Source organism: Miscanthus floridulus, unplaced genomic scaffold (genome assembly GCF_019320115.1).
Source record: "Miscanthus floridulus cultivar M001 unplaced genomic scaffold, ASM1932011v1 os_2018_1, whole genome shotgun sequence".
NCBI classification, from domain to species: Eukaryota; Viridiplantae; Streptophyta; class Magnoliopsida; order Poales; family Poaceae; genus Miscanthus; species Miscanthus floridulus.
Window position 1 is genome coordinate 1 of NW_027098049.1, and position 23,142 is coordinate 23,142.

The following is a 23,142-nucleotide window of genomic DNA, read 5'->3' on the forward strand; positions in this document are numbered from 1 at the left end:
TGGCTCAGCAACCAAGTCCACCCGTCTTTTCTGTAAAGCATGCGTGGTTACAGAAGAGGGCGTGGGGGTAAATGCTGTCTTTGGATGGCTTAGAATCACATCTAGCATTTCATAGGAAAATTTGAATTGTATTTCATATTGGAATGATATCCTTACCCATTTAGAAGATAGCATCCCTTCACCAAACTACTCAATTCATGTCCTAACTAAAGTTTTTGCTCTCTTTCAAATTTGCTGTAATAGCAATGTGATCCTGTTCTCTTGTAGGCCTATGTTACAGTTTGCTCTTATCTTCGTAGGAACCATTATTTCTGCTGGAACCATTTTGTTGTTTGATAGATATTTTGTCTTCCTCATACAATTAGAAGAAACTACATGCTTTTAGACATTTTTTTTTCATGATTGTAGAATATATTTTGAGGGGTTGTGCTAATGCCATTGTTTCTGCTTTGTGCAGCTCGAGTGGACCATCGCAGACAGGTTAGTAAAATATTCTCCTGCCTTGTTTCTTTCTTCTGTGTGAAAAAATGTGTGATTATAGTGGCAGCCTTCTGTGATGTTAGATATCTGACTGGAGTAGGCGACCCAACTTTGAATTGCAGAATATCTCCTCGAGTCGGAAGGGTGGGTAACTGAGTTGTGAGTATTAACACCATATATTTCTTATACGTGACTACATCACACTCATTTGACTTGGGAACTTTAATTGCATTCTGCTTATGTCATTTTTCCATGGCTTACAGCTGTTCTAAAATGTAATCTTGTTTCACCTTATCTTGACCATTTTGATATTTCCTAATTGTAGAAATTAAGAGGGAGAATTGGTGTAAGGAAGAAAATGGAAGTAATGCAGCAGGATGATGAAGCGTTAGTTAAACTTGAGAACGCAGGTATCGAACGCTCAAAAGCTGTTGATTCTGCTGTGCTGGGAAAATACAGCATCTGGAGACGTGAAAATGAAAATGAGAAGGCAGATTCAAGGGTTCGTCTGATGCGAGATCAAATGATCATGGCCAGAATATATTCTGTTCTTGCCAAATCGAGGGACAAGCTTGATCTCTATCAGGAGCTGCTTGCAAGGCTCAAGGAAAGCCAGCGCTCCCTTGGGGAAGCTACTGCTGATGCCGGACTTCCCAAGAGGTGGTGCCTACTCGAACTATTTTTGGGCCTAATTTTCAGTGATACTGTTTTCTCTTTCTCTGTTGATTCATCTCTTCCCTAATTTGCAGTGCTTCGGATAGAATCAAAGCAATGGGCCAAGTTTTATCAAAATCAAGGGATCTATTGTACGATTGCAAGGAAATTACTGAGCGTTTGAGAGCAATGCTTCAGTCAGCAGATGTGCAGGTCCGGAGCTTGAAGAAGCAGAGCACCTTCCTTAGCCAGCTGGCAGCTAAGACAATCCCAAATGACATCCATTGTCTTTCCATACAACAACAACAACAACAACAAAGCCTTTAAGTCCCAAACAAGTTGGGGTAGGCTAGAGTTGAAACCCAACAGAAGCAATCAAGGTTCAGGCACGTGAATAGCTGTCTTCCAAGCACTCCTATCTAAGGCTAAGTCTTTGGGTATATTCCATCCTTTCAAGTCTCCTTTTATTGCCTCTACCCAAGTCAACTTCGGTCTTCCTCTGCCTCTCTTCACGTTACTATCCTGATTTAGGATTCCACTACGCACCGGTGCATCTGGAGGTCTTCGTTGCACATGTCCAAACCATCTCAACCGGTGTTGGACAAGCTTTTCTTCAATTGGCGCTACCCCTAATCTCTCACGTATATCATCGTTCCGAACTCGATCCCTTCTTGTATGACCACAAATCCAACGCAACATACGCATTTCCGCGACACTTAGCTGTTGAATATGTCGTCTTTTCGTAGGCCAACATTCTGCACCATACAACATAGCAGGTCTAATCGCCGTCCTATAAAACTTGCCTTTTAGCTTCTGTGGTACCCTTTTGTCACATAGGACACCAGACGCTTGCCGCCACTTCATCCACCCTGCTTTGATTCTATGGCTAACATCTTCATCAATATCCCTGTCCCTCTGTAGCATTGATCCTAAATATCGAAAGGTATCCTTCCTAGGCACTACTTGACCTTCCAAACTAACATCTTCCTCCTCCCGAGTAGTAGTGCCGAAGTCACATCTCATATACTCAGTTTTAGTTCTACTAAGTCTAAAACCTTTGGACTCCAAAGTCTCCCGCCATAACTCCAGTTTCTGATTCACTCCTGTCCGGCTTTCATCAACTAGCACTACATCGTCCGCGAAAAGCATACACCAAGGGATGTCCCCTTGTATGTCCCTTGTGACCTCATCCATCACTAAAGCAAACAAATAAGGGCTCAAAGCTGACCCTTGATATAGTCCTATCATAATCGGGAAGTCATCCGTGTCTCCATCACTTGTTCGAACTCTAGTCACAACATTGCTGTACATGTCCTTAATGAGCCCGACGTACTTCGTTGGGACTTTATGTTTGTCCAACGTCCACCACATAACATTCCTTGGTATTTTATCATAAGCCTTCTCCAAGTCAATAAAAACCATGTGTAGGTCCTTCTTCTTCTCCCTATACCGCTCCATAACTTGTCTTATTAAGAAAATGGCTTCCATAGTTGACCTTCCGGGCATGAAACCAAATTGGTTCATAGAGACCCGCGTTATTGCTCTCAAGCGATGCTCGATAACTCTCTCCCATAGCTTCATAGTATGGCTCATCAACTTAATTCCTCGGTAATTTGTACAACTTTGAATATCTCCTTTATTCTTGTAGATCGGTACCAATATACTTCTCCTCCACTCATCAGGCATCTTGTTCGATCGAAAAATATGGTTGAACAGCTTGGTTAACCATACTACAGCTATGTCCCCGAGGCATCTCCACACCTCGATTGGGATACCATCCGGTCCCATCGCCTTACCTCCTTTCATCCTTTTCAACGCCTCTCTGACCTCAGATTCTTGGATTCTCCGCACAAAGCGCCTATTGGTGTCATCAAAAGAGTCATCCAACTGAAAGGTTGTGTCCATATTCTCACCATTGAACAATTTGTCAAAATACTCTTGCCATCGATGTCGGATCTCATCCTCCTTTACCAAGAGATGCTCCCTTTCATCCTTAATGCACTTAACTTGGTTGAAGTCCCGTGTCTTTCTCTCACGAACCCTAGCCATCCTATAAATGTCCTTCTCTCCTTCCTTCGTACTCAAATGTTGGTAAAGATCCTCGTACGTTCTACCCTTTGCCACACTTACAGCTCGCTTTGCAGTCTTCTTTGCCACCTTATACTTCTCAATGTTGTCCACACTCCTGTCATGGTATAAGCGTCTATAGCATTCTTTCTTCTCCTTAATAGCCCTTTGGACTTCCTCGTTCCACCACAAGTATCTTTAGCCTCACGTCCCCTTCCTTTGGTTACTCCACACACCTCTGAGGCTACCTTCCGAATGTTGGTTGCCATCTTGTCCCACATATTGTTTATGTCGTCTTCTTCCTTCCAAAAGCCCCCTTTGATAACCCTTTCCCTAAATACCTCTGACGTCTCCCCTTTCAGTTTCCACCACTTTGTTCTTTCAATCTTAGCTTGTTTATCCCTACGGGCACGCATCTGAAAACGAAAATCTGCCACCAAAAGCTTATGTTGAGAAACAACACACTCCCCTGGTATCACCTTGCAATCCAAGCATGCTCGTTTGTCCTTTCTTCTTGCGAGGACAAAGTCAATCTGACTACAGTGTTGTCCGCTACTGAAGGTCACTAGATGAGATTCTCTCTTTCTAAAGAAAGTGTTGGCTATCATCAGGTCAAAAGCTACCGCGAAGTCTAGAGCTTCCTCCCCCTCCTGATTCCTACTACCATACCCAAAACCTCCATGAACTGCCTCGAAACCTGCGCTTGTAGTACCTACATGCCCATTAAGATCTCCTATAAAAAGCTTCTCACTACTAGGTATAGCTCTAACCAGGCCATCTAAGTCTTCCCAGAACTGTCTCTTAGCACTCTCGTCGAGGCCTACTTGGGGGGCATACGCACTAATAACGTTCAAGACCATATCACCAACGACAAGCTTGACTAAGATAATCCTATCTCCTTGCCTTCTCACTCCCACCACACCATTCTTGAGGCTCTTATCAATCAAAACTCCTACTCCATTTCTATTCGCGACTGTCCCTGTATACCAAAGCTTGAAACCTGTATTGTCCACCTCCTTCGCCTTCTGACCCTTCCATTTAGTCTCTTGAACGCATAATATATTTACACGCCTCCTAGTCGTGGTATCAACTAATTCTCTTAACTTACCTGTAAGTGACCCTACATTCCAACTACCTAAACGGATCCTAGTTGGTTCGACTAGCTTTCTTACCCTTCGCACCCGTCGACTCTGATGCGAAGACCCTTGCTCATTTTTCACTACACCCGGGCGCCGATGTAGCACGCCACTAAGGAAGCGACGACCCGATCCTTGGTTACTTGACACCATGCCCAGATCACGACACGGCGCGTCACGGGGGTGACGACCCGGCCCTTGCCCATTTAACACCATACCCGGGTTCCGATATGACGCGTCGCTAAGAGGGTTACGCCCCAACGATTTTCTTTCGGGTTTCATCTCCATTTAAGTGGCTAAGTTTTTACATTGGCTCGCCACGCCTAACACAACCCTCCTCCTTTACCAGGGCTTGGGACCTGCTATGCTGGGACACCAAAGGCGCCCCACCATAGGCGGAGTTATCCATTGTCTTTCCATGCGCTTAACAATTGATTATTACCTTCTGCCTCCAGAGAAAAGAAAGTTCCCCAATAGTGAGAACTTGGAAAATCCTGATCTTTACCATTATGCTCTTTTCTCGGACAATGTTTTGGCAGCATCAGTTGTGGTCAACTCAACCATCATGAATGCGAAGGTTAGTGTAATACCATCTTCAAGCTGGAAGTGTAATCTCTTCATTGTGTGTACCATTGAATGACCAATTATATAGCACTCTTGATTTTCTTGCTATAAATTTGCAGGAGCCTGAAAAACATGTATTTCATCTTGTTACTGACAAACTGAACTTTGGGGCCATGAACATGTGGTTTTTGCTGAATCCACCTGGGGATGCAACAATCCATGTGGAAAATGTTGATGACTTCAAATGGTTAAACTCTTCTTACTGCCCTGTTCTGAGGCAACTTGAGTCTGCAGCCATGAGAGAATACTATTTCAAGGCCGGTCCGAAAACACTCTCTGCTGGCTCGTCTAATCTGAAGTATCGAAACCCAAAATATTTGTCCATGCTCAACCATCTAAGATTTTACCTCCCCGAAGTTTATCCCAAGCTGAATAAATTCTTTTCCTGGATGATGACATAGTTGTCCAGAGGGATCTAACTGGACTCTGTGAGGTTGACCTTAATGGAAATGTAAATGGAGCGGTGGAAACATGTGGAGCGAGTTTTCATCGATTTGACAAGTACCTCAATTTCTCAAACCCAAATATTTCTCAGAATTTTGATCCTAATGCATGTGGTTGGGCTTATGGAATGAACATGTTTGATCTGGAAGAATGGAAGAAGAAAGACATTACTGGGATTTACCACAAATGGCAGAACATGGTGAGTTGGAAATAAGATTTTACATTAGTTGCATCCTGACATCTGCTTTTCTTTAGAATATTGCATTTTGTGTTCCTACACAACCATCTGATATGTATTATGGTGCTTCAGACTTTTCAGATATTGTGATTTTGTTCATTTTTATGCATATATGACTATACCGTGTACAATATAGATGAACAAATGCTAAATAATTATTTTTAGTATGATTCATTGGAGTCCTTAATTAATTTTCATAATACCAATTTTCAGTTATCACAACTCTCTTAATTAGTTAATTAACTGATGCTTGATCATTACAAAGAGTTAAGAGTTAGTCAAATGCACTGCCTGAGATGTACTCATCAGCACATACATTTGCTGAACTCCATTTTCACACTGTTTTATGTTCTCTTTGTACAGAACGAGAACAGGCTGCTCTGGAAATTGGGGACATAGCCGCCAGGGCTTCTAACTTTCTACAAGCTGACACACCCTCTGGACAAATCATGGCATGTGCTTGGCTTAGGGTACAATCCAACCATTGAGCGATCAGAAATAGACAATGCTGCGGTCATCCACTACAATGGTAACATGAAGCTGTGGCTGGAAATCGCAATGACAAAGTATCGGCCTTACTGGACAAAGTACATCAATTATGAGCATCCGTACATTCATGGATGCAAGATCAGCCAATAGAAACCACCTAAAATATTCTTCTGTGATGAACATTGAAGTTAGACGGGATTCAAAATGAAGTCCTCTGTTAGTAGTATAACTATCACATGTTCTTTATTCGTGCTATATTAGATTTGTTAGCTATCATGTGTATGCAGTTTCATAACCCATTTGTGGTGCTTTCTCCCCTAGCCCGTTGTTGGTTCTTGTCTATTTTTGTCATGAAAAGAACGATGAGCTCTATGATTCTCATCGGCTGATAAATGAATGAATTTCTGTTGGTGACAAATTAATGATGTCACTCAAATTGTATTAAGTATTCCATTGAACATTCACGGCAGCATTTAATGGCCAGTTGAAAGTTACGCTAGAATTATAACGAATTTTAGGGCTTGTTTGAACTGCTTTGCTTGCTTTTTTTTTTTTAGCTCTGCTTCCGAAAACACTTAAATGGGTACTCTAAAACTCCTAAGTTTTAAGCCCCGTTCGGTTTGTTGGAACTTGGCTGAAAAATACTGTTTTGGCTGAATTATTGTGTGAGAAAAATATTGTTGTGGCTAAAAAAAACAAGCTGAATAGTACGGACTGAACTCGAGATTGTTGACGTGAGATGATCCAATGGGCGCGGCTGGGTTCTTATCAGCTCTAATTACTTTGGATTTATGGGTCAGGCCACGGGTAAAAAAATATTACGGACTGAACTCGACCTATCTGGTGGATCAGGTTGGATTGAGTTTTTTCCTGACAGAATCGGGTCCGGTTGGTTGGGCGGCCTACGAACAAGTCTAGCCCATAGCATCCAAACAGGCAACCTCAGGCCCGCAGCCGCAGCCCCCGACGCCTCCTCCGCGGCTCCGCCTCCGCCGAGCGCCCCTCAGCCGCCTTCCTCTTCCTCCAATTCCTCCGCCGATCCCCTCCGCTGAATCGAATAGAAGAACCGATCGCCGCTGCCGGCGAGGGGGCTCGGCGCACAGCGCGGGATGGCGAGCGGCAGCAGCAACGGGGAGCCAAGCACGGCGCCGCAGGCGAACCGGTGGTACGACCTCCGGCTGGGCTCCTCCTGCCGTGACCCCTCCCCCACCGCCAAGTTCTGCACCCTCCGCTGTAAGCCCTTCGTCCCCTTTCTTCCACTCCTTTTTTTCGGTACCCAACCTGCGGCGCTGTAGCCTGGGATCCGCTTCAGCGAATTGACGAGCGCTAGTTAGCACCACAGGAGGTAGGGTTCTTTGACACTGATGGCTCAGGATTCCTGGCGTTTAATTATTTTGCACCATGGGAAAACTTGATTTCATTACTCCACACTCCACAGCGACGAAATTACACGAAATATCTGACTGATTTGACCAACAGCTACTGAAAGATACTAAAAGTGCAGCTCACAAGTCTAAAACTGAAGTACTGAGCGGAGAAAGTTCATGCTAAAAAAACAGTTTGACATAAAAAAATGCAATAATGGTCTACTTTTACAATATCTGCCAATAGTACATGCAGTGCACAATAAAACTAAAAACGGTTGAATTTTTTGAAGACCTGTTTTAATTTTTACTAGTGTTATCAGATGATCATAATTTGGAGATACATCATATGCCTCTTTATCAACTAAAAAACAAAGATACATTCAGCAAAACAAAACCAATCAACAGCTGGTACCTAAAGCTCTGAAGGATGCGGCGCTACACTTCCATCAACCGGAGCATGTAGAGGGAAGACAGGAAACACATGGAGTCATCTTGAACTAGGATGGAGCTTATGTTTTGTGCCAATCATCTTTGAGGGCAGCCTGCGTGTTGTGATCTGTCTGCTGAAATTGTACTTGTCCATCAGAAGTTTCGCCATTCATACGCTGTGTACCTTTTGCTTGGGGTGTTATGTAGGAGTGCACTGTATTGGTTGGATGTTAGCAGTTTGGTTTGTCACACATGTTAAGCCCTCGGTGCTTAAATGTACTTTGGAGAACAATATAAGCGTTGAACGTTGGGCTCTACAGCTACAGTGACTGAAAAGCCATCTATTTTTAGTGCAATTTGGCCTCCTTTGAATAATGGTCCTTACTTTTTGTGCAAGCTTTGCTGTTGATGGGATATTGTGTTCCTCACCAATCTTCTCATGTTCTTCATTGTGTTCATGTTCCTCATAACTGTCTTAACTTGTTGATCTCTGAGTTACTCTTACCTTGTTTGCCTTTTGCTGCTATTTCTACAGTTGCTTATATTTCATCATTAGTTTCACCCAACATTACATTACATTCTATAGCGACATTAGCTAAAACAATATTATCTAAAGACTAGTACTACGAAAGGATTGGTAGAAGTACCTTCTTGGTTCAGTACAGCCCATCTGTTCTCAGCTCTTAGAGGAACATGAGTCCCATTCCCTGGAGACCTTGTACTTGCGCTAGACATCACTGGAGGTGGGGCATCTCTTCAGCGTGCTTGTTTTAGTCTTCTTAATCATCTCATTTTTCTTACGGACATTATCAAATTCAAGAGAAAAATCCACTTGCCTTTCTGCACCATCTCCATCATCGCATACAAGTATTTCCTCAAAATCTGGCATCTTCACCCCAGAACTCAAAGGACTCCAGCCCCTTTCAGTCTCTAGTAAAGCTGTCATCCCCTTCATTGTCTCCTCTGCAGTAAGTTGGTTTCTTGCCTGGTTTGAAACCTCATGGTTGCTTGATCATATTCTCTTTGTCATGTTTATCAGTGTGGCAACTGTTGTTTAATGCCTGCGTGGCATTATTAGCCACTTGATCTTCTCTCTGGTCATTAATTAGATGTTAAGAAAAATATGGCTACCTTTGTTATTTATTGTCATGGATGGTATGCTGAGACCTCTACTGCAAAGGTTATTATTGGCATAATACTAGGGATCAACCAAAGCTAGTTTTCTGATATCATCTAGCAGCCTTCCTTTGTATTATTGTGATCTGACAAAAGGTCATGCCATTTCTTTATGTTGTAAATAAAAAATCAGGGTCGGCAATAAATAGTTTTTATTACCTTTGATGTTGCAGATGAATTTAAGCCAGCATCAATTGACAAGACTCAAGCTGGGTCTCTGCAGAGTACCAAAGATAACCGGGTTACTGTGGAATTCCATAATAATCAGCCTGGCAAGCCAAAGGTGACATTTGAGGGGAGCCAAGAAGAGTACAAGGATAATGATGGTGTCTTATTTTTTGATGGTGAGACCTTTCGCCTTGAGAGGTTGCATAGGGCTGTCAAGAGGTTAAGGCATGTTCGAGTTCCAGGAGAGTCTGCAGCAGTTAATTTGGCAGCTACCACTACTGGAATGGGTGCAGAATCACAGTCTCCTCCATTACCTAAAGTCAGCAAGTCACAGACCGTGAGCAAACCTGCTGTTCACTCAGTTCCAGTGAGTTCTGTTACTACTTTTATTATGCCTTAGATAATGGTTTGTCATTGCTCTTTCTTTTGTTAGGTTTTCACTTTTAAATTGAGTAACATGATAACACCTGCGATATAGTATTAAGTAATAAAGTTTGAAGATTTCTAACAGGTTCCATTTCTAAAAATACATGATATCTTTCTCCAGATATTTTGTGTTCATTGATTTATCATCTGATGTACTTTGAAGTCATCAACAATCTTCCTTGATACTTGATAGTATCTTAACCTAGACAGATTATGGGAAATTGAGGATGTTATAAAATATATTCTACCCTACTTCTCTTTAGAAAGGTGAAATGTTTTACTAGGAAATGTGATCCACAAGTTATATGTTTTCCTACCTTCAAATCTAGCTAATTCGAAAGTTTATTTGAATTAAATAAGCTGCAGTTATACCCTGTTGTTTCATAAGATTAGTGTTATATTGGTGGTATACAAAGTAATTAATATCTGATTTAATTTTAGTGGTGTACAAAAACATTGGTCTTCAAACTTATTGTTATGGCGCTTAGCCTTGCTGCGTAGGGCGTATGGAGGTGAGTGGAGAGGATGGGGGTGCTGGCGCTGGCGGCGGCTTGGAGCCGTGGTGGCGCTAGGGCAACTCGTGAGAGGAAGTGGAACAGAGGACGCTGGGCGCCCAAGGGTGTCAAGATGACACAATCCCAGGCTTATCTCATTAATTTGCAAAGTTTGATTCTTATACAATCTGACCCAACAACCTGACGCTAGAATTAAGGAAACTTCTAATCAAATCAAATCTAAACAAACTGATAGCTGACCAAGTCTGGAACCTTGGCCCCTGGCCGGTAGTGTCCGTGCTCAGCCACGTTGCTCCTTGGCTCGGCGTTCATACGTCTTGCCGACCATAACATCTCTCCCCCCCTCGGGGAACAGCTCGTCCTCGAGCTGGAAGGAGGGGTGAGCTTCGCGAAACGCAGGGACCGGCTCCCAAGTCGCTTCAGACACCGGCATGCCCGCCCACTCGACGAGAACGTGCCACACGCCGTGGCGAAGTTCCGATCGGAGCACGCGTTCCGGGCGCTGCAGCGGCCGACCGTGGCGTAGAGGAGGCAGGGCCGGTGCAGCAGAGGGCGGTGTACCCCGGAACGGCTTCAGGACGACGACATGGAAGACGTCGTGGATGCGCGCGCCATCTGGAAGCTGGAGACGGTACGCCACCTCACCAACTCGGCCGATCACCTGGAACGGGCCGGCGTACTTGGGCGCCACCCAATCGCCGACGGCGAACTTGAGGTCGCGGTGGTTGGCGTCGTAGAACCGGCGGGCATGCTCTTGAGCTTGAAGAAGACGAGCACGCACCTCCTCAAGGAACTCATCCCTGTTGGCGAGCAGGGTGTCCACCGCCTCCGTGCGCGCCTGCCCCGGGACATAGGGCAGCAAGTCCGGGGGAGCACGACCGTACACCACCTGGAACGGGGAAGTTTGGAGCGCCGTGTGGTAGGCCGAGTTGTAGCAAAACTCGCCCCATGGAAGCCAGTCGAGCCAGTCACGCGGCCGATCACCTGTCAAACATTGAAGGTACATGGTGATGGTTTTGTTGACGGCCTCGGACTGCCCATCTGTCTGCGGGTGGAACGCAGAGCTCATGCTGAGCTTGACGCCGGCGTGACGGAAGAGGTCGCGCCACACATGACCTGTGAACACCGGATCACGGTCGCTGACGATCGACTCCGGAAAGCCGTGGAGCCTGACGATGTCCTGGAAGAAAGTGCGGGCCACCGACGATGCTGTATACGGGTGGCCGAGCGGAATAAAATGGGCGTACTTTGAGAACCTGTCCACCACCGTGAGCAGCACGCTCTTGCCATGGACCTTGGGCAGGGCTTCGATGAAGTCGAGGGAGATGTCGGCCCAAACGCGCGATGGCACCGGCAGGGGCTGCAGCAACCCGGCCGGATGAAGAGTGTCCGTCTTGTTCCGCTGACACACCGCGCAGGACCGCACAAAGTCGCCGATGACGCGGCGGTCGTGCTCCACGAAGAATTCCGTGCGGAGGCGGAGCAAAGTCTTCTGAATGCCCTCGTGGCCCCCCGTGTGGGCGAGCTGGAGGACGTCGTCGAGGAGCGGCGAGGAGCTGGGCACGAAGACGCGGCCCTTGTGCAGCAGCAGCCCTTCGCTGACGCACCAGGAGTCGCCGTGGTTCCCGGCGGCCACGGCGTCGCGGCGAGCGCGCAGGGTGTGGTCGGCCTCCACCTCCCGACGCAGGTCGTCGAAGAGCCGGAAGGTAGGCACCGAGACAGCCGAGAAACAGGCTGCGGGCGCCCCGGAGAGAGCGGTCAGCAGCGGCTCCTCGCCGTCCCGCCTGGAGAGAGCGTCGGCGACGACGTTGGAGCGGCCGGGGCGAAATTCGACCCTGAAATCATACCCAAACAGTTTGCTAATCCAATGATGCTGTGGAATTGTAGATAGACGCTGGTCCAGCATGAATTTCAAGGCGTAGTGGTCCGTCCGCACGACGAACGCTCGTCCCCAAAGATAGGGCCGCCAGTGTCGCACCGCCTGGACGAGGCCGATGAGCTCGCGCTCATAAGCCGCGACCTTCAGGTGGCGTGCTGCGAACGGGCGGCTGAAGAAAGCGATGGGCGCACCGTCCTGGTGTAGCACCGCGCCGAACCCGGATCCCGAGGCGTCGCAGTCGACAACGAACGTGGCGGAGAAGTCGGGAAGGTGCAGCACCGGTGCCGAGGTGAGAGCGGCCTTGAGCTCGGAGAAAGCCGCATCCGCCGTGTCGGACCACTGGAAAGCATCCTTGCGGAGTAGCTGCGTCAATGGCGCCGCTATGACGCCGTAGTTCTTGATGAAGCGCCGGTAGTATCCGGCGAGGCCAAGGAAGCCCCGGAGACCGCGCGCCGCTCGTGGGCGAGGCCACGACTGCACGGCCGCCACCTTGGCTGTGTCCATGGCCACCCCATCCACCGTGATGACATGGCCGAGGTAGTGGACCGCGGCTGTGGCGAACGAGCACTTGGACTGCTTGAGGTGGAGCTGGTGCGCACGCAGGACATCGAGGACGGCGCGAAGGTGCTGAAGGTGCTCCGTCCATGACGCGCTGTAGATGAGGATGTCGTCGAAGAAGACGAGGACGCAGCGGCGGAGGAACGGCTTGAGGACGTGGTTCATGAGCGCCTGGAACGTCGATGGTGCGTTGGACAAGCCGAACGGCATCACCAGGAACTCGAAGTGTCCGTGGTGTGTCCGGAACGCCGTCTTGTGTACATCTGCAGCCGCAACACGCACCTGATGATAGCCCGACCTGAGATCCAATTTGGTGAAGAACTTGGCACCATGCAGCTCATCTAGGAGTTCCTCAACAACTAGGATCGGGAACTTGTCCTTCACCGTCACGGCGTTGAGCGCCCGATAATCGACGCAAAACCGCCAGGAGTCATCTTCTTGACCAACAGCACGGGCGCGGAGAACGGTGACGTGCTGTACTGGATGAGGCCGTGTTGGAGCATCTCATCGCACTGCTGCTCTAACTCATCCTTCTGCAGCTGCGGGTAGCGGTAGGGGCGTACCGCCACCGGCTCGGTACCCGGCTTCAAATGGATGTGGTGATCGCATGCTCTGGCCGGCGGGAGCCCCACTGGCTCAGCAAAGACGTCCTGGTAGGCCTCGAGCAGGCGGTCCAGTAGGTCGCGCTCGGACCCTTTGTCGGTGTAGAGGTCGGTCGCGAACAGGGAGGCTGCTGGAGTCGCGGGCGGCGCGCCGACCCTAGCCCACACCACGCGGCGGCCCTAGAAAGTGAAGGCCATGCGCAGTGTCGCAAAGTCCCAGAGGATGGGCCCCAACGACCTCAACCACGTGAGGCCGAGAACCATGTCGTATGGCGCCAGCGGAATGGAGAAACAGTCCACCATGAAGCGCTCGGCGCTGATCCGAAGTTGCACACCGCGAGCGAGGCCTTGGCACTCGACGCGGTCACCGTTCGCGACGATGACGTGGGCACCGGCACTGTCGGTGAACTGGAGGCCGGCGCGGCTGGCGGCGTCGGGGTTGATGAAGTTATGCGTGGAGCCCGAATCCAGGAGCGCCGTGAACTCGTGGGCACCGATCTTGACGCGCAGCTGCATGGTGTCGTGCGCGCGGATGCCCGTTGCCGCAGATAGAGAGATCATGGGCTTGTCGGGGTCGAACTGCTGCTCCTCTGCCGGCGGGTCGTTGTCCGACTCTTCTGGCTCCTCCACAATGTAATCCGGAGCCTCGAGGTAGAATAGGCGGGCACATTTGTGACCGCGGACGAACGGTTCATCACAATTATAGCACAACCCCAGCTTGCGGCGTTCCACCATCTCTTCCTGCGTGAGGCGCTTGAAGGATTTGGTGGCGTCCGTCGAGGCCCCAGACGAGCCGCTGGATGCCGACGGAGCCGGCAGGGCCCCAACCGGACGGCGTGCGGACCGCTGGGGTGCGGGTAGGGGTGGTCGCTGCGGGGCGTTGCGCCGTTCAAAGGCTCGGGCCAAGTGCATGGCGTGCTGCAGGTTCTGAGGTTGATGGAGCTCGACGTCCACCCGGATATAATCTGGGAGACCCCCGGGCCTGGAAAGCTTCCATGTACGCGTCCACGTTCGCCCCGAACGGCAGGCGAGCCAGGTCCGCCAAATGGTTGGTGTTGAGGGCGGGGCCGAAGCGCTGCAAGCAGTAGCGGCGAAAGTCCGGCTGATGTCCGTCTCCAGGACGAGGTACCACTGCTGGGCGACACCCTTGAGATGATAGGATGCCATCCAGACTTTGTCCACCTCGCGCGTGAGTTGGCCCCTGAAGAATTGCTCGCATTTGTTGAGCCATCCTAGAGGATCCTCCCTCCCTTCGTAAGTTTCGAATGTGATCTTGTGGTACTTCGGCACAATGGCGGCCTCGAACTCTGACGGGGGTGGTGGGTACGGCGGCGAGGGAGCCATGTGGGAGGAGGCCGGGGTCGGCATGGAAGCCACGGCCCCGAACCCTGGTATTGGCGACGGGGAGTGCGGGAAAGCGATCTGGGTGATCGGCACACCGGCGGGCGGCGGCGATGGCGCCGGCTGGGAAGCCTGCGGGGCCGCGGCCGGCTGCTGTGGAGGCGGCGGCGCCGGGAGGGATAGCGGCAGTGAGGGTGACACCGACGCCGATGCGGAAGAGTCCGCGGTGCCTGCCGTGATCTCCGTGATCACCGGCGAGGAGGTTGTGATCTCCGTGATGCGCCAGGTGATTGTTCATGGCGGACATCTGGAGCTGCATGCTGGCGAGCATCTCTGCGATGGATGCCAGCGTTGGTGGTGCGGCGGCCGGCGTGGAGTTCACCAGGGCGCCGGTCGTGGTGACCAACGGTAGGGACACCCCGGAGGTTGGGACGATGGAGGAGGCGGGTGGGATCGGGGGCGCAGATGCGTTGGTGGAGGCTGCCGAGGAATCCATTTGCGTCGAGGTCTCTGATACCAAATTGTTATGGCGCTTAGCCTTGCTGCGTAGGGCGTATGGAGGTGAGTGGAGAGGATGGGGGTGCTGGCGCTGGCGGCGGCTTGGAGCCGTGGTGGCGCTAGGGCAACTCGTGAGAGGAAGTGGAACAGAGGACGCTGGGCGCCCAAGGGTGTCAAGATGACACAATCCCAGGCTTATCTCATTAATTTGCAAAGTTTGATTCTTATACAATCTGACCCAACAACCTGACGCTAGAATTAAGGAAACTTCTAATCAAATCAAATCTAAACAAACTGATAGCTGACCAAGTCTGGAACCTTGGCCCCTGGCCGGTAGTGTCCGTGCTCAGCCACGTTGCTCCTTGGCTCGGCGTTCATACGTCTTGCCGACCATAACACTTATAAAGTTATAATGGTAACTTCAACTGGATATGCTTAGCTTCGTTAGAAGTCGGGTGTGAGAAGGGAACTCACTCTCGCACGTGTAGGAATGTTACACTGGGATAACTAATTACTTAAAACATGCAAGGGTGTCAACTTGACTTAACTTCTCAATGTGACTAAGGACCCAACTTAATTTGAATTACTTCACATGATGATCAACTTGGACAACTTCACTCAAGCGAGGGGTAAGGTCACTGTGAGTGTGGGATCTCAAGTGACGTAGCTCGCGGACAACAGATTTGTAATTTAGAAGCAAAACATTGGATAGCAAGTATTCTTAGCACTGATTACCTATGAAGGTTTCTTTGGCAGAATATGGTAGTTGGCTTTACCTTCTTAAGGTGTGGATGTTAGCAACTTGTTAATAAATGACAGTGTTGAGCTACTCTTCTTTTTTTTGTGGAAACCTTATTTCTGGTCGGCATGTGAAACTTAATTTGCTACTTGCGAAAACCTCTCATTGTGATCATTTTTAGGGCCATTATGTACGCACTTGGTCACTGAATGTGAAATCTTTGTTAGAGTGTTACTGAATCATTTTTCAATTGAATAATGGCCCATAACATTATGTTTCTTTCAAACTGTGATCATGACTCTGAAGGCTGAACCATGGCAGCTGATACTGCTGAGTATGCAGCTCTAACTTTTAGCATCAAAAGGGAATGTGGCCTTGTTGGGATTTAGAAGATGGAATTGAGATGGAAACAAATTCTCCAATGCAAATCTTATATACATTGTTTCAATCAAGCTACCAAGCTATTTTAATTTTTGGGCGTCTGCTTTTGTTTAATATAAAAGCTTATTATATCATTTCTAATTTGCTTCGTCATGTATGGGATGAAACTGTATGTTGAGTCAAATTTGTTAATATATGAATATTTTGATATACTCACTTTAGTGCTATACAGAACTTTTCCACCATCATGATGTGATCTTATATAGTTTCAAACTCTCAATTCAAATTTTGATGTTTCAGTAAATCATACTTCTGATTCTGACTTTGCAGGTTGAGGTTGAGCGTATTGACATTGGTGAACCAGAAAAACCAGAAAATCCAGGTAGGCTCCGTGTGAAATTAATCCTATACCAGGATAGAGATTGTGGCCACACCTATCCTACAGTTTTAGAATGAGTTGGATTAACTGTTTCACTGGATGTGTAACACCGTGGCATGCGTAGATAAGGAACATGGTAGTTTGGCTAGGGATGGATTTCCATACATTAATACATGTCGCCTGGACACCCTGATATTGATACGTGATACGCAATACTCCAATACGCCATGTATAGGAGTATCACTCACATTATAAAATGGGGGAAGAGAAGTCATTATCACATGGCCATGGAGCCATGCCACTTGCAAGTGCTTGGGAAGCAGCATGGGGGCTCACTTTGTCTACCGCCCCCTTTCCTCAAAGTTCGGTATATAAGAGAGATAAGGAGGGAGCAAGTGGAAGTGACCTAGAGGGGAGGTCTTGACTAATAGAATAAGGTTGAATGGGTGATAGTTCTAGGGTGTCGAAAAAGTATTAAAGAGGTGTCAACCATGCATTGAGATTATTTTACTTGTTCGAAAATTATGAGAATAATAAGTATCGTAGGAGTATTGGTGTTTGATAGGTATCGAAAGAGTATCAACATCTGATAGATGAATGAGTCTGTAAGTTTTTCTCTGTCTTGGATGTGTGTTGGGTGGGTTAGGGAGGGCCCTCTCTTGTACTATTTTTCTTTATTAATGAAATGACACACAACTCTCGTGCATTGTGATAGGCACACACTAGTGGCAAGGAAACCGGACATGTATTGATATCAATTAGTTTCCGTAATATTGATGGGTTGATTAAAATTTTTAATTATTATTTTCCCATTTTGTTTTGTTTCGTAAAAGTTAGTTTCCATTAATTGTTGTAGGATTCTATTAGCAGGGAGAAAAATTTGAACTCTGCCAAATGTGCTGAACTAAGGAGAAGAAAGAAGTTAGAATTTTAGTTTTGGTAACTAGTAATGGTGGAAATGTCTGTAGTTGCCCCTTTTTTACCTTCATTTTCCACACTATCTACAAAGAAAGAAAACAACATTAGGTTTCCAAATACATGTTATTCTACAATGCACAGGCATACTGGTGCCATGCATCCCCTTAATACCATCCTTAAATACTTTCACTTCATGTTTCAAAGAGACAGGGCAATAACTTAGAGATGAAAGAATGGTGGATATAGTTTTATATGAGTGTCAAGCAAGACTAATGTGGTGATTCTTTCCTTCCCTTATTTTGCATTCTAGACACATAGATTGTTACCTAATAAAAATGGATTAATGAGAAAGATAATTATGTCTTGTTCAGAGGTTACAGTGTTGTCTAAATTATGCATCATCTGTTCTCATTGCTCTCATGTTCGTTGCAGGCCCAAAATACAACAACAGGAGTACATATCAACCTGTTACCATAGACCCATTTGCCCTTTCACCTGATCCAAATGAGCAAGAGAACCTTGACATACTTGGTGATGATGATGGCAATGCTTCACCGAATAACTTGGCCGCAGGACAAGGGGCATCTGTTCGTGGTTTTGACATCAACTTACCAAATCAGAATGATATGGATGATGAAATTGCTGATGTAGATGTAAATGATGAGGCAGATGAGGGGCTCAATGCAGCTGATGCGCTGCGAGCTCAAGTGAACGCAGAGGGGCAGCAGGAGGAGCAGGACAGCTCTAGCTCTAGTGGGAGTAGCAGTAGCAGCAGCAGCAGCGGAAGTGGGAGCGGCAGTGGAAGTGGGAGCAGCAGCAGTGATAGCGATGGTAGTGATGCTGATTCGGCAAGCTCCGGAGGTGATGTTGATATATGAGCTTGATATGCAAGCTTTTGTTTTGACACATGCCTTGCTTCACAATTTTTCGTTCACAAGGGAGGTGTAGGGTATGTATATGTTCGGCTAATATTGCTCCAGTGAGTGCATCAAATTTCCACAGGTCATGGTGGGCTTGGTCCGTTTTATGTTTGCTAGACCTGGCCTGGAAGAATAGAATCTGTAAACATATCTGTACAACTATGTGCTTATGTGACATTGCTGTTACCATGGATGTTACAATTGTTCGGTTGAAATGACAAAAGGTATAAAGAGGAGATACACTGCTATGCTAGCCTGTTACTCTTGGTCCGGGACATAGGGGGTGTTTGGATGAGAGCAATGTTTTCAAGTCGTCCGATTAATCACGATTACCCGTCATTGGTCTCTGGTGTTTGATTAGGAGGTCTGACTTGATTAGCTCGACTAGAAAGCTGGTTGTCTGATTAGTCGACGACTAATCATGATTAGTCGTCTGACTAGGCTAGGCTATGGACGACCAGTGTGGTTGGTCTGTTTTTTTTTTGCCTGTTCAACCGGGCCTATATGTGGCCTATTGGGCTTCCAATTTGGTCTATTAAGGTTAGAATAGGCACCCCCGGTGGGTGGCAAACGCATGGCGGCCGCAATTTTTCCCCGCGCGCCTCCACTCTCCCACACGCGTGTTTCCTGCCTCCCACGCATGATTCCTCCCCTTCCCGCGCGCGATTCCCTCTCTCTCATGAGTTATTCCCCTCCCTCATGTGCTATTCCCATTCCTCGCACGCTATTCTCCTCTCTGGTGCGCTGTGAAGCCAACGGTGCCCTCTGCCAAGTCAAGTGGCCGCGGTCTTCGTGATGAGCTGCTCCGGCGACGGTATGTGCCTTTCCCCTCTCCATCTTCTTCCCTCCTCCCCCATCCCTCACTCTGCAGCCTCTCTGGCTCTCTGCTAGACTGCTAGGTTGCTTGCTGTGCTGTACTGTTGTCCCTCTGCTACTCTCTGGTTCCAAAGGAAAGAGAAGCAATCCACTCTGCTAGACTAATTAGCCTGGTCAACGAGTAATCGTGATTAGTTGGCTAGTCGGTCCCATGACGACTAGATTCGACTAGATGACTCGAAAACATTGGATGAGAGCCTGAATATTAGTTGCCTGGTCTGGAGAGAGCCTGGAAGTTGCCTGTGTGCAGCGTTTGCTTGGAGCCCTGGTCTTCAGCCTGGACCAGGCAGGCAGCAGTGCAGCACGCTAAGCCCAGGCGACCGAAAATGGCTGCCTGGCTGCGGAGAGAAGTTGCCCGGTATCACGTTCACTTTAATCATCATGCTTTATATATAGTAATATATTTAGTACTTATCTTTAACGAATCAAGTGGAAGCCTTTATCTTCTTCCGCGTGAAATTTATCACATGAACAGAAGTATGCTTCTCTTTTTGTCCTCTCTAATAAAATAATACAGAGATCTGCCATTAGAAATATTAATTTTGAATTAATTCTTTAATAAATAAAAATAATCTAAGTCATTTATTCTGGAAAACACACAATAATAGTGTTCATTATTCATGTACATACAATTAAAAAAAATTCTCTCAGATAACATTATTAGACACAGACTTTCAACCAAACGGACTTTCCGTAGTCTTGCCTCACCAGCCAAAATTCATCAATTTTCCAGGCAACACTTTTTACCAGGAAAGTCACCTAACGGACTTTCTGTAGTCTTGCCTCACCAGCCAAAATTCATCAATTTCCCCAGCAACACTTTTTACCAAGAATGACACCCAAGCCTCCAACCAAACAGACAATAACCCCTACAAACTGGGAGACGTTCCTCGCCAATGGAGCTATCCACGTCGCCTCCAAATGTTCCGGCCGTCGGATTCGTAGATCTACGATCCAGTTCGATCATCCAGCTAAGGTGTCCATTCGTCCACGTGGGGAACCGTCCGAGCAATATATAAACTGGGAGACGTTCCTCGCCAATGAACCTACCCACGTCGCCTCCAAATGTTTCGGCCGTCGGATTCATAGATCTACGGTTCAGTTCAATCATCCGGCTAAGGTGTCCATTCGTCCACGTGGGCAACTGTCGGAGCAAAATATCTGGCCGACCGTCTCGCTCGAGAATCTCCTCACTTCCACGTCCACATCCAGCCTCTCCATCCCGTGCGCTCCCTCTCCGCTCGTCGGCCCTCCCCACGCCGCTGTCTCTCTCTCTCCCTCACTCCCCGTGAGGCGGCGCACCGGCCGGGCCCCTGCGGTGTTCGCCCTTCAGCGTGGCGGCGCACCGTCGCGGCCCCGCCATACCGACGGCGGCTATCCCATCCCCCGCATCCCTCTCTCTCTAATGCAAGTATTACTGGGGGTGTTCGGCTGATCTGGTCTTAGATTGTTTTAGCTTATTCTCTCTCACAAAACACTATTAAATCATCCAGAATCAACCGAACTACTGTTGAATAAGCTACCAGCCGAACACCCCCTGTGGACAAAGTTAGGCCTTTCCAAAATTCCAAAATTTGATCACAGGACGTATCAGATGATTAAAAAATTTCCAAAATTTGATCACACTAAGTTCTAAGGCCTTGTTCGCTTGTCTTATAATCCATACTTTTTAGTTTGTTTTTTTAGCTAGACCAATATTTTTCTCTCACAACAAATCAGCCAGAACCGTGTTTCGGCTTTTTTCAGCGAAGCGAACGGGGCGTAAAGAACGCAAACTGAACCACGCGTCAGGATTGTGTAGCTGCAACCCCAATCAGGTCTCCACGTTCAGAATCATCCTTGAATTCCACATTGGTAAAACCCAAAGTTGTCGCCAAGCACTGCACGAGCTGGTCGTGGATGACCCCGTCGGCCGGGAGCTCTCCGCCCCCCACCTCCCGCCGCAGCGACGTTACCCCCTTGCCGGCGATGCCGCATGGCACGATGTGCTCAAAGTACCCCAGGTCGGGGTCGATGTTGAATGCCAGGCCATGGCACGTGAACCCGGAGGAGATCCTGACCTCGATGGCGCCGATCTTGCAGTTCCCGACCCACACCCTGGTCTCGCCAGGGTCCCCGGGACGTGCGGAGACACCGTGGAGCGCAGCCACCTGGATCATCGCGGACTCGAGCCCCTCGACGTACCTCCACGTGCCGAGCCCCAGGGCACGGAGCGAGAGGACCGGGTATAGCACGGCCTGCCATGGCCCGTGGAACGTGACGTCGCTGCCCCGCTCTGTGTGGTGGAGCTCGACGCCCAGGGCGCGCAGCTCGGCATCCGACGCGAGCAGGTTTCGCTCCGCCTTCTCACGCCGCTCGCCCAGGGTGTAGGTCAGCGGGTGCTGTAGCGACAGAACGAGGTCCCTAACGCGGCCGACGAAGGGGGGGGGGGTGAGTCATGGCGGGCAGCCCCAGTGGCTGTGGGGGGGGGGGTTGAGTTGCGGCGGGCGGCACCAGTGGCTGTGGGGCGGCGGCATGGCGGGAGGGGTGTTGAGTCACGGTGGGCGGCACCAGTGGCTGTGGGGCGGCGGCGCGGAGGGCCGCTGCTGGTGGATGCGCGCGACCGCCGATTTTTTTATTTTTTAGCTCTTTTTTTGAAAAAATTTCACAAATATGTCCCTGGAGGTATGATTTTAAAATATGGACCCTTAGCTTGGCACCATCGTTTGTAGCGCCGAGCTTACACGTCTTGGCACCATAGATTCTGGCGCTTAGGTCGAGGCCACGTTGGCAGCGTGGACGCTGACATGACAGCCAGCTCGGCACCGTGGACCTTGACGCCAAGCTCGGCGCCATGGATCTTGGCATCGAGACCTGACTTACATATGGGCCCTCCCTCCCTTTCTCTCTTTCTCTCTTCCTCTCTCTCTCGAGCTAGGGCACCCGCGGCCACTGCACCCGCGGCCCTCGCCCGCGCCCGCCCTCCACCGCGTCCTCGCCGACGCCCGCCACTGCGCCCGCGGCCCGCACGCCCTCGCTGGCTGCCCTACCTGCCCTGCCCGCCATGTCGTGCGCGTCCCACCCATCCTAGTCGCGGCCCGCTGCGCCCTACCGCACCACTCAGCGCCGCGGCTCGCCCCGCCCCACCCACAGCCACCGCGCCCTCGCCGGCGCCCGCCACCACGCCCACAGCTTGCGCGCCCTCGCCTGCCGCTGTGCCTGCCACGTCGCGCGCCATCCCACCCAGCTCGGTCGTGGCCCGCTATGCCCTGCCCTGCCGCGCCACTCAATGTTGCGGCTCACCCCGCCCTACCCGTCCACGGCCTGCCCCGCCCTACACGGTCCACCGTGCCATGCCTGCCCCTACCCGCCACGCCACAGCGGCCGCCGGCCATGTAGGGCTGGTGGCTAGGGCCGCCTACCCCTACGCGCGGGAGCTCCGGCCCAGGCACGCCAAGGCGCTCCGGCGGCTTGCTGTTGCACTCCACCGACTGCACAGTAAAGTAAGTTACTTTATTCGTTTGAATTGGTAATTTAGTACTTAGTTAACAATAGTTAGGGTGTAATAGGTAGATATATATTTAGATAGATATATAGATACTTATGTTGGTAGTTAACTAGTTTTTGTATATAGTTATTGCATAGTTAGATACATACATAGGTATATATTTAGTACTTAGTATATATATGTAGTAGTTAGTACATAGTATACATTTACTTATCTAAATACTAGAGACCTTCACGTTAGTAGTTAGCGTGTATTTTTGACTAAAGGGCATGTGTTTCATTACATGTTTGAACTAGATGGACAACCTAGTGACCATATATCATGGAGGCACCATTGAAAGCGATCGATATG

At 48.9% G+C, this 23,142-nt stretch overlaps 2 protein-coding genes and 1 pseudogene across 2 annotated transcripts; 2 read left to right on the top strand and 1 right to left on the bottom strand.

Annotated features, from left to right (window-relative positions):
- Positions 1–563: 563 nt before the first annotated feature.
- On the top strand, positions 564–6,585 carry LOC136534515 (polygalacturonate 4-alpha-galacturonosyltransferase-like; annotated as a pseudogene).
- Positions 6,586–7,033: 448 nt separating this feature from the next.
- Positions 7,034–18,676, top strand: LOC136534520 (uncharacterized). Its single transcript, XM_066526949.1, has 4 exons — positions 7,034–7,365; positions 9,278–9,639; positions 16,542–16,593; positions 17,941–18,676. The coding sequence occupies exons 1-4, from the start codon at positions 7,242–7,244 to the stop codon at positions 18,384–18,386; spliced, it is 984 nt and encodes a 327-aa protein (XP_066383046.1). The 5' UTR covers positions 7,034–7,241; the 3' UTR covers positions 18,387–18,676.
- Positions 18,677–21,091: 2,415 nt separating this feature from the next.
- Positions 21,092–22,521, bottom strand: LOC136534514 (octanoyltransferase LIP2, mitochondrial-like). Its single transcript, XM_066526942.1, has 2 exons — positions 22,396–22,521; positions 21,092–21,727 (listed from the first exon to the last, which is right to left on the bottom strand). The coding sequence occupies exons 1-2, from the start codon at positions 22,519–22,521 to the stop codon at positions 21,092–21,094; spliced, it is 762 nt and encodes a 253-aa protein (XP_066383039.1).
- Positions 22,522–23,142: the final 621 nt, after the last annotated feature.

Excerpts from the sequence above, each read along its gene's own strand:
- LOC136534520 (XM_066526949.1), top strand. The coding sequence starts at position 7,242 with ATGGCGAGCGGCAGCAGCAACGGGGAGCCAAGCACGGCGCCGCAGGCG. Across the intron at positions 7,366-9,277 it reads CAAGTTCTGCACCCTCCGCT|ATGAATTTAAGCCAGCATCA; the intron begins GTAAGCCCTTCG and ends TTGATGTTGCAG. Across the intron at positions 9,640-16,541 it reads CTGCTGTTCACTCAGTTCCA|GTTGAGGTTGAGCGTATTGA; the intron begins GTGAGTTCTGTT and ends CTGACTTTGCAG.
- LOC136534514 (XM_066526942.1), bottom strand. The coding sequence starts at position 22,521 with ATGGCGCGCGACGTGGCAGGCACAGCGGCAGGCGAGGGCGCGCAAGCT. Across the intron at positions 21,728-22,395 it reads CCGCGGCGCTGAGTGGTGCG|CCCTTCGTCGGCCGCGTTAG; the intron begins GTAGGGCGCAGC and ends CTCACCCCCCCC.